Genomic DNA, 11408 nt, shown 5'->3' with positions numbered 1-11408 from the left:
GTGTGTGTGTGTGTGTGTGTGTGTGTGTGTACCTACCTATATATCTCCATCCTTTCCTTTCATTGTCTCAGTAAATATACCCACAATAACCATATAAGGTAGATACTTTTATTGTCCCCATTTTAACAGAAAAAAAACCCCAAAAGCCTAGAAAGGTTAAAGTGACTTGCTCAAGCTAATATCAGAACCAAAAAGACCAAGCTCTTTGTACCACTGAGGCATTGAATAAACCCCGGAGGCACTTAACCGTTACCTGCTCTGGAGGAATGGGAGTAGATGGACATTATCTCCAGGGAGAAGGTGCAGGAGCGGACAGGGCACCATTGCTGGGTATCATCTGGGTACTGCCCTCTGCCCTCTATCCTCTGCCCTGCCCTCTATCCTCTGCCCTCTATCCTCTGACCTCTGCCCTCTGCTCTGGCAGGATGACATCTCGGGAGCAGCTAGTACAGCAGGTGCTCCAAGAGCTACAGGAGGCCGTGGAGTCCGATGGCCTGGAGGGTCTTGTCGGTGCAGCTCTGGAGGCCAAGCAGGTCCTGTCCTCCTTCACCCTCCCCACCTGCCAGGAGGGGGACCGCAGACCCCAGGTGCTGCAGGTGGACTCGGTGGCCCTGAGCCTGTACCCAGAGGATGCTCCCCAGAACATGCTGCCGCTGGTGTGCCAGGGCGAGGGCAGCCTGCTGTTTGAGGCGGCCAGCATGCTACTGTGGGGGGACGCGGGCCTCAGCCTGGAGCTGCGGGCCCGCACGGTGGTGGAGATGCTGCTGCACCGACACTACTACCTTCAGGGCATGATCGACTCCAAGGTGATGCTGCAGGCCGTGCGCTACTCCCTGTGCTCGGAGGAGTCTCCCGAAATGAGCAGCCTGCCGTCCGCCACGCTGGAGGCCATCTTCGATGCAGACGTCAAGGCCACCTGCTTCCCTAGTAGCTTCTCCAACGTGTGGCACTTGTACGCCCTCGCGTCCGTCCTCAAGCGCAACATCTACTCCATCTACCCCATGCGCAACCTCAAGATCCGGCCTTACTTTAACCGCATCATCCGGCCCCGCCGCTGTGACCACACGCCGGCCACGCTGCACATCATGTGGGCTGGCCAGCCCCTCACCAGCCACCTCTTCCGCCACCAGTACTTTGCCGCTGTGGTGGGACTGGAGGATATAGAGGCGGAAGCTGCCACCGGCCTAGTCCCGGCTCCTCCGCCACCACTGGCCAAGGCCCTGGAGCTGCTCCACCGGGACCCCGGCCTCAGCTACTCCCAGCTCTGCGAGCACTACAGTGTCGCCAAGAGCACCTTCTACCGCTGGCGGCGGCGGTCCCAGGAGCACCGGCAGAAGGTGGCCACCCTCTTCTCGGCCAAGCACTTCCTGCAGGACAGCGTCCACCGTGGGGGTGTCATGTCGCTGCAGCAGTTCCTCCAGCGGTTCCCCGAGATCTCCCGCTCCACATACTACGCCTGGAAAAACGAGCTGCTGGGCCCTGGCGCCTACCAGCCCCTGGCCCCCAAGCAGGCGCTGGCGATGGAGGAGCCGGAGAAGCTGCCGGAAGAGCAGGCTGCTGAGGGGCTGAGATGCCCTTTGCTGGCCGTGGCAAGCCCGGGCGTGGTCTTCATGCAGCGGGCCAAGTTGTATCTGGAGCACTGCATCTCCCTGAACACACTGGTGCCCTATCGCTGCTTCAAACGCAGGTTCCCCGGCATCTCGAGGTCCACCTACTACAACTGGCGCCGAAAGGCCCTCCGAAGGAACCCCAGCTTCAAACCCGCACCGGTCCTCTCCACGGCCAGGGCTCCCCAGCCCGCATCTGTTGGGGAAGAGGTCCTACTCCCTTGGAAGGGTGAGGCGGGAGAGGGGGCGGGGAAAGCAACGGGTGGGGGACCACCCGCCCCCCGGGAGTTTCTGCCTATGAGGATGCCCCTGTCCCGTTGGCAGAGGCGTCTGCGCAGAGCTGCCCGCAAGCAAGTGCTGAATGGGCATCTCCCGTTTTGTCGCTTTCGCCTCCGCTACCCCAGTTTGTCCCCCTCCACCTTTTGGGTCTGGAAGAGTCTTGCCCGGGGGTGGCCCAGAAGCCTGTCCAAACTCCAGATGCAGGCCCCCAACTTGGGCAAAGGGGGTGTGCAGGAGGCTGAGGAGAAGCGAGAGAAAGAAGATGGCAGGAATGTGACAGCTGCCATGGCCCCACCCGCAGGGACCCTGGAGGTGGCAGCTTCTCCAGGAGAGGATCCAGGGAAGGTCCAGGGAGGGCCTTCCAGAGAGAGGGCCCTGCAAGAGGGAGCCATGGCCCAGGGCCTGCCCCACATTGGATCCCAATCCAGCCACGCTGTGGAGGCAGCGTCGGGCGGCAGGGAAAGCCAGGTGCTGGTGATGGACGTGCTCACCACCGCAAAGTTCAAGGCTCAGGCCAAGCTGTTCTTGCAGGAGCGGTTCCAGTCCAAGAGCTTCCCCTCGTACAAGGAATTCAGTGCCCTCTTTCCCCTCACCGCCCGCTCCACCTACTACATGTGGAAGCGGGCCCTGTATGATGGCCTCACCCTGGTCGATGGCTGACAGGGAGGTGCGAAGGGGCTGGGAGGAAGGGAGACCAGTTTGGAGAGGTTCAGAGACCTGAGTTGCTCCCTGGCTTGGCCAGGATGCCCTTTGCTCTGGTTCCCACGGTGTCTACCCTGAATTCAAGGACAGATTTGTGTCCTGGCTTTCTCTTCAGGGCATAGAGAGCCAGAAATCAGCCATCTGGTCTCCTGCAGAGAGCTGCAAGACCAGAGGCGGTCTCTTCAGTTGTTTGCCATTCTTATTTTTATTGTATCTGATTTTAGTTTTTTGTTTTGATTTAAGTGGGTTGACTGGACCCCTTTGCTGATGGTATTGGAAGCTATGTGTGTGGAGGTCTGAAGGGGGGTTGGTTAGCTAAAGTAGCTTTCAGCTTTTTGCTGGGGGCAAAAGGGGTATTATAGCACGGCCATCTGTCCCATTGGGCAGAATATATGTCTTCAGTTCTTTTGGGGGCTTGTCACATTCCTGTTTCCCAAAGGAGCATTTGAAATCAAATGTGGAACAGGTCAGTGGCTTCTGTCTGGCACCCCAAAGAGAGTGCCAGGGAAGCCAGGCTCAGTGTGACCAGAAGCAGGGATGTATAGGAAGAACCAAGGGATGCTAAGGAAAGATCCTGAGCTGGATCACTGAAGGCTGGCCTGTTCCTTGCAAGGAGTATGTAAGGGGTTGGGGGAGGGGCCCTCGAGTCTCTGCCTGCTGGTGCACGGTCCATCTGCTGTGGACCCTGCCGTCCTCTGCCAGCCTGGCTCACTCTTGAGGACACCGGTCTTTCTGCTGAGCCTCCTTTCAGCCTGTGTCCCATCTTTAGAGTACACAGTGGCCACACAGGTGAGAGACTGAATTTGCATTGTCCAAGAATGAATTTGGAAAACCAAAGAAATAAAATAATGTGGTGCCCACAGCCCTTTGTCTCTGGTATTTGTTTTGCCAGGATAGCACTGTCCATGGCCACATTCCCCTTTGGTTTAAGGGGACTGAGAGTGACCATTTCTCTCTCTTGCTGGGACGTTCCTAGGTTTAGGGCTTTGGGGATGAAGGGGCTTACTCTGGGGATTCTACCTAGAACTGGATTTAAAAATGACCTTGGGTGTTCTTCCAGCTGGGGATGGGGCTGTGGTTGCCTAGAAAGATGCCTCCTACTGATTGGAGAAAAATGTCTAAGTGTGCTCAGAGGCCAGGCCATCATGTGAGGGTCAAGGGTGTGCCATGTGCCCAGGCAGGCTGGGCCTTGTCTCAAAGAAACAACCTCAGAATGGTTAGTTTGCATGCCCCTCCCTCCAGAAGCTGAGCTTTAAGATTAGGCCTTTTACTCTTTGGGGTGGGGCATCATTGGGGAAGAAGTTCCCTTAGGACCTTTCTCCTTCTGTCTAGGTTTTTTGCAGTGGCTGCCATCCTCGTGGTTTTGAGGAGTCATCCTTGGTTCTGCTATTTTTTTTCACCTCCATAGAGCAGCCCTAGAGATCTTTAAGCAAAATTTGATTGTCACCTTCCTATCTAAAATGTGTGAGTGGCTTCCCTTCACGCTTAGATTCCTTTGCACTGTCTTACAAAGGCCTTCTTAATTTGGCCACTGACTCTGCCTTCAGCCTCCTCTTGGCCTTAACCGCCACGCTCCAGCCACACTGGCTGCCTCTGACCTTGAATGAGCTACACTTACTTTAAGGGTCTTGGCATTTGTTCCTTTGGTCTAGAATGCTTATCCCTGTCATCTTTACAGGGCAGGCTACTTACCATTCAGATATTTGAGAGTCACTATTGCATCAGCCTTTTATTTATTCCCATCTGATACTTTTGTTTATGTGATTATCTCCCCTCCCCGTTAGCACATAAGCTCCATGAAAAGCAGGACTTTTTCCTGACTTGCTTCTACCACTGTATTCCCAGCAGGTAGGTTAGTTCCTGGCACATAGTAAGTGCTACAACTTGTTGAAGGAATGAATGAAATGGGGCCACTGTGATTTCCTGGCGTTACCCTTTGGGATTTGGTTTTATCAAACCTAGTGAGTCTTACTTCCTAAATATTTATCATTGACCATTTTTTCTCCATCCTCGTAGCCACCCCTTAACCTAGGCCAGTGGCTGCTCTCATCTCTGATACTTGCATGGTTTTCAAATTGACTCTGCCTTCACTCAAACAACCCATCTTCCCAACAAAGATCAGGATGATCTTACTAAAACTTAACTGACTCATTACTGGATTCCCCATTGCCCTTAGCACAAAATCCAAATTAATGAGGCCTACCAGTCTCCCCAATGAACCCTCACACTCATCGACACTGACCTTTCCCCCTGCGCACTTTTTCCATTCCATAATGCTAACCATGCTGCATTGTCATTGCTTGTCTTACACTCTGTGGGGTGTCCACTGAACCCCAAAGCAGTGTCGCCTGGTAGTCCTTAACATTTGGTGAAGGGATTGGAGTGATGCTCCTACCTGGCCTGCAATGGCCACCTATAGCCAGCAGGTGGCAATCTGGTGCAGCAAGAGACAGAGTCTCTGGGTTCCCAGTAGGCACAGCGCTATCTAGCTGTTTCCCACTCCCAGTCCACCCCCTTTACTGCCTTGCTCCTGAGAACTGCCCTGGTTGGCCTCTGGATTCTCCTGTTTGTTCCATTCCCTGCCCTCTTAGAACCAAAGCAGGTTTGATGCCTGTAGCAAGTGTCTCACAAGGGGGTCTAAAAACCACTTGGATCACAGTCCCTGGGAGAGTTGGTTAGAAGTGTAGATTCCAGGGCCACACCCAGACCTACTGACAGTATATGTGCGTGGGTGAGTGACTTAACCTTGCTGTGCCTCACTTTCTCCATCTGTAAAATGGGGATTACAATTATGTAGTATATATAATATAGTTCCTTGCACATGTGAGTGATAGATAAGCATTTGCTAGTGGTAACAATGTGTCCAGCTTGAGAACCCCTGGGAATCTAATTCCTGTTTTCTAGGAGGAAGCTAATGTCCAAGGAGATTCTTGTTCAAGGTTACCTTCTAGATTAAAGATACTCCTGTCCCAAGACTGAAAGGTCCTTTTGTCAGAGGCCAGAACTGAACCCCAAACCCATAGGAAGATACTTGAGCATCTGTTGGAAAAAATTATGATTAAAAATGATATGTCAATATTTATTGATTTGGAAAAGCTTTTATAAGCATGGTTAAATTACTCTTGTGTAAGCCGTTTCTTTTATAATCTGCTTAGAGAGACAGAAATACCTAAGCAGTGACCGTATTTGCTAAGAATATTTCATGCTGATTTTGAAGTTGACATTTGTTGAAATGATTTGTATTTTTTTGCACCACCTTCTATCTCAGATGCAGATATTCCAGTGACATGAACGATGTGTGAACAGAGGGAGAAAACAGAATATGTGAGGTTAGCTTTACATGTTTCAACATTCTGTGCAGTTGTAAAGTTAACTGGCTCTAAAAATTTTGAATTTAAACTCTTCACCCTAAAAAGCAATCAGGTGAAATGTGAATAATTTAAAAATATTTTATATCTATACATTTATCCCCTGGGGGCAGGGTCCTATATTCGGTAGAGATCATCTTATCTATCATAATGCATAAGGTTGGTCCTCAAATATTTCTCTGGGGTCCAATACTCAGGCCCCTGGGTGACTCTTGGGCCCTGAGTATCCATCTCATCTCAGTTACCCTTCTAGATGTTCCACCAGCACCTCAGACTCACCATCTGCCAATCTGGGCTCATCCCACCATTCCTCACCACCTGCTTTTCTCTATTTTTTATCCTGGTTGCTGCCAGCATCATGTTATCAACTGAACTGGTCCCAAATCTGGGCACCATCCTAGAATTTTCTCTATCACCAGGACCCTAGGAACATTGCAGGTTTCACAGGGTTGCACATTGCTGAGTTAAAACAGGAAGAAAGTTGGATTGGTCTAAACCATCCCCACCCTCTCCCCTCAGCACAGCTCTCAAGCCAGGTCATACCTGAGGCCACTCCCCTGCCCAAGTCTGGTCCAGTTGTCTGTGCTGGATCAGCTTTGCTCACAAGGGGATCGAGGATGTAAGAGGCCCCTATCCAGCAACCCGTGATAGGCTGTCCTGTGCTGTAAGCTGAGACTACAAAGCCATTTGGTCTCAACTCTTGTCCTTGCAAAGGCCTCAGTTTATTGGCAGCTATGGTCTGACACTGTGATAGAGGTTTCCATATGGAATGCACAAAACGCAGTGGGGTCACAAGGAAGCATATGCTGACTTTGGCATCTCATAGTGCATTCTGATGCCCCTCCCAACTTGTAGCTTCTGAGGGCCAACTTTTCTCTGAGAAATGTGGGCTGCCTATGGTCTCTGGGAAATGCCTCAATTGCTCCTCAGATGACCTTGGTCCCTGGTTGTAAAACACTCATTTGGTGCCTGTCATGGAGGATGGGAAGTTGAGGGAGATAGATGCCCTGACACTAAGCAGTTGTTAGGATGGGCTGGAAGGCCAGTAGAAGCACAGCTCAGGGAGCGCATTCTGAGGGAGCCTCATCTGACCTTGGGTGCTTCTGCTCATCTCACGGGCCTGACTTCAAACGGGACACCCCAGGATAACTATAGGGTATCCTGGGTTCCTAACTGTCCTCATTACTGGTTTATCTCATGGAAGAGGAGGAGGAAGGCTTCAGGGAGGCAAGAAGCAGCAGAAAATAGGTTTCACAGTATAAAAAATTTTTTTCCGTGGAAAATGACTTTGAAAATAGCACGAAATCTGCTTAACTCGAGAGGCTCCTTCCTGCCAGGCAGAGAGAGCTGAGGGACCTAGATAGGAGGGCAGGCTGGAGGAGACGGGGCAGGCAGTTGCTTATGTATCACCCTCCTCCCGAGGAGACCATGGGATGACAGGACAGGAGGGCTGCAGGGACCCTCCCCTGTTCCAGACTCAGCCCTCAGTGTGCAGGCTGGTGGGGGGCCAGGGTCCCGCAGGACGGAAAGCACAGCCTTTTGGGAGTCGGAGGTATTCAGAGAGCACCTGAGTGGCTTTGTGTTCCACTTGCCCCCAGCCCAGCCTGGCTCAGAAGGGGTGCCAATGTAGTTTGTGGCTTGTGCCTGTTGACAGTCAGCCAACCTCTTTCTAGACCCCCTGACTTTGGGTGGAGTTATCTGTTGTCATTTAAGACAGAATTGGGGGACAATGAGGGTTGTCTGCATTGTGGTACCCAGGACGGGCTGATGGCTGTGGGGTCCACCGATCCTCAGACCTCACCTTCATAGGCACAGGAGGGAGGCTGGTATCTTTGGGGTATTTGATACTTCATTCATTCAGTCCAAATTTGTGGAGGCCTGGAGGTGAGGGAGAGCAAGGTTACAAAGCTCAGTAAGACCAAGTGCCTGCTGGGGTTATGTATAAACATTCACTGTACAACTGGTTCTCCATCCCAGGTTCAAGGATTCTCAGGGTCCAGGAAGTGTAGTTTGCAATTTTATGTCTTCGTTCAGAATTTTAGATGATAATTTTAATTCATTTTATTAGAAAGATAAAGACAGAACCCTTTTACAATGATAATTTGCCATCAAAAAGTATTTCTATACAATAAGACTTTGGTTTTTAAAGCCAGTCTCTGGAACCAGGGCCTTGTTCTATGTTAATGAGCCATGGGGCACAGACGAGCAAGCGTGCCTTTGCTGGAGGACTGGGGAGGATGTCTGGATGAGCCTCTTAAAAGACTCTTAGGGGCACCTTGGGGTGAGTGGGAGAAGAACTGAGGCTAACAGAAGCTGAGGATAATGAAAGCCGGAACTGGGAAAAACCCTAAAGAGCAGGATTTTGATACAGCCATTTGGCCCGGGCATTTCGAGGAGGCCAAAACCATTTAAAATGTCAGCTTTCTAAAAATTACCATGTCACGTTGGTAGCTTGAAATGGGCTGCAATGGAGTATTTACACCATAGAAATAAGCAAATCCTACAAGTCCGTCCGATGTGCTTTGTGCCCCAGATGTGCCTGTGACATCCCCAGTGGTCACTCCTCTCATTCACTCTTCCCTAGATCTTGACAGAACTGGCTCTTGTCAGTCCTTCAAGTCAATGAGTCATATCACTCACTCAGAGAGCCCTTCCCTGATACCACCACCCCTTCAAGTGGGCCCCAGTCACATGACCACAACCCTTTACAGTCATCACCATATGAAACACTTATTTTCTGGATTATTTTGTTTACAAACCCTCCCCCCCCCCCCCCCCCCCCCAACACACACATTGGAATGTAAGTCCCCAGAGAGCAGGAACTCATCTAATTTGGTCACTGCTTTATCTCTCTGACTAGAACAGGGCCTGGCACACAGTGGGTGCACAGAAATATTTATTGAATTAAGACATGAGTGGGTTTGGGGCTAAATGTTTCCTCCTGGGCCCTGTGTATTGTAGTGGAAAGGCTGGTGCTGGGTACTGGTCTGCTCTTGGCCGAGCCAGGTGAGAGAGAAGGAAGAGGAGGTGGGAGAGTCCCTGTTGGTCTGGAAGCGACTGCACTGGATGGGAATGGGCCAAACCCATCAGATCCTTGTCTTGGGATCTGATTTAGCAAATAAAAATAAGGGATGCCCAATTAAATTTGAATTTCAGATAAATAATATTTTAGCGTAAGTATGTTTCATATATTTGAGATACACTAACAAATAATTCATTGTTTATCTGAAATGAAATTGAATTGGATATCCTATTTTTTATCTGGTGATCCTCCTGGGAGACTCAGAAGTGGTGTGCTGGTGAGTGCTCCCTGAGCCCTCTGGTCTCATTAATGTCCTTGCCCTTCCCAGCCAGGAGCTGTTGTCAGCAATCCCTGGGCAGTGAGAGGGTGGCAGGGGACCTCCGAGTCCATCTTCCTCCCCCTGTATCCAGATAGATGCTGAGCAGCTGGAGCTTGAACACTCATGAGTGGCTTTCACCTGAGCTGGCCTGGACCCCAATGTGGCTGAATGTTGCAACCACCTGGGTGCTTTTAAACTAGCTTTGCCCAAGACCGGTCACAAACCAGTTAAATCAGAATCTCTGCGTGGTTTCATTAACCTGTCCTATGACTGTATATATATATATATATATATATATATATAATATATTTTAAAGATTTTTATTGGGGAATTGGGGGAAAGGGAACAGACAAGTTGCTGCCCTTTTTGTTCTTCAGTCTAGTTGTGGAGGATGTTGCTTCACTGGCCCAAGTTGGCACCATCATTGTGCTCTTCCTGGGCGAGGCAGATCAGTCGCCGGCTTCTGGACGGCTGTTCACAGTGGCTGCTGGCTGCTAACGCTGGCTGTTGGCTACACATGGTAGCTTATGGCAACCCACTGCAGCAGGGGACTGCAGCCTACGCTGTCGTTAGTGACTCATGGCAGCCCAGCTCCAGGTTGAGCTGTTGTTCAGCATCTTAGCTGTAGAGGGCAGTGTCACTGGCCCTCACATGTGGGATCCGAACCGGGGCCCTCTGGCGTCCCAGGCCAGCTCTTAACCAATGCGTCACTCGGCCGGCCATTATTATTATTTTTTTTATTTTTTAATTTTTTTTGTTAGCTTAGCCATCCTGCCACCTGTTGGCAGCCTCAGCGGCAACTCAGCTCAGGCTGGGCATTGAACCGCTGTTGCTCAGACCTTGCACTCTTGCACGAGCTCTTAACCAACTGAGCCACTTGGCCGGCCCTGACTGTACTTTTTAAATGTTGCTAAAATCTGTCCGCTTCTCCCCATTCCCATCATCACATATTGGACTGCAATATACTCCAAACCCATCTTTCCCACGTACATTCTAGCCCTTTCGAATTTGTTCTTCATGCTGTAACCAGGAGGGCATTTTTGAAACAAATCTAAATGAGTCACTTCCCTTCCTTAAAATATTTAAATGCCATCCCTTTTTCTCTTAGGAAAAAGATCAAAATAGTAACTTTACAATGGAGAAACCTGACAGACATCAATGAAATCAAGTGATCAAGGTTAACAATACCCATAATAAGACATAACTTCTATGGAATTCTTGTCAGAAATGTATAACCTTGATCTAATCCTGAGAAAACAGACAAGCTAAAATTGAGAGATTCTACATAACAAAAGACTAGTACTCTTCAAAAAATCTGAAGGTCATGAAGAATAAAACAGGAAATTTTGCAGATTGGAGAAGATTAAGGGGACATAACAAACCAATGCAATGTGGGCCCTGGATTGGATCCTGGAACAGAAAAAGATATTAGGGGAAAAATGAGAGAAATTTGAATAAGTGCTGTAGTTTAGTTAATAGTATGGTACCAACGTTGCCTTCCTGATTATAATAATTGTACATACCTATGTGAGTTATTAATCGAAGGGAAAGTTGGGAGAAGGGTTCACAGGAATTCTCTGTACTATTTCTGCAACTTTTCTGTAGGTGTAAAATTACTGTATTTCAACATAAAAAGTTAAAAAGAAAACCCTTAACATCGTCTGGAAGGCCCTGTGTTGTCTAGCCCCTGTCTGGCTCTTTCATACTCCCTGACCATTCTCCCTGTCATACAAGCCTTGACATGCTCTGGCCTCCCTGAGAAAACGCTTTCTCTATCTGAAATGCTTTCCCAACCCCACTCCCCCTGCTCAGCTCTGAGTTCAACCAAACTCCTTTTTCTGGTTTCTTCCTCCAGTCTGGGTCAAGCTTTGTCATTACAGGTTCTCATAGGTTCTGTGTCAGAGCCCTCACTGAAGTTTACAATTAGCACAGTAAGGCAGTGGTTCTTATCTTTAGACTCATCTGGAATGTTCAAAACTTCTGGTGCCTATGACGGGAGCGTGAATGGCTATGTATACCCACTTTGGAAAACTGTTTAGCAGTATCTATTAAAGACATTTAGTACATGAACACATACATTTCCTATGATATGGGATTTTTATTCCTAAGTA

The 11408-nt window shown here is 49.6% G+C and overlaps 1 protein-coding gene across 1 annotated transcript; it reads left to right on the top strand.

The window, feature by feature from the left end:
- Positions 1-425: 425 nt before the first annotated feature.
- VRTN (vertebrae development associated) lies at positions 426-2546 on the top strand. The gene has a single exon (XM_019640314.1). The coding sequence runs from the start codon at positions 426-428 to the stop codon at positions 2544-2546; it is 2121 nt and encodes a 706-aa protein (XP_019495859.1).
- Positions 2547-11408: the final 8862 nt, after the last annotated feature.

This window comes from Hipposideros armiger, unplaced genomic scaffold (assembly GCF_001890085.2).
Source record: "Hipposideros armiger isolate ML-2016 unplaced genomic scaffold, ASM189008v1 scaffold_49, whole genome shotgun sequence".
NCBI classification, from domain to species: domain Eukaryota; kingdom Metazoa; phylum Chordata; class Mammalia; order Chiroptera; family Hipposideridae; genus Hipposideros; species Hipposideros armiger.
This window is presented reverse-complemented; position numbering and strand designations above follow the sequence as displayed.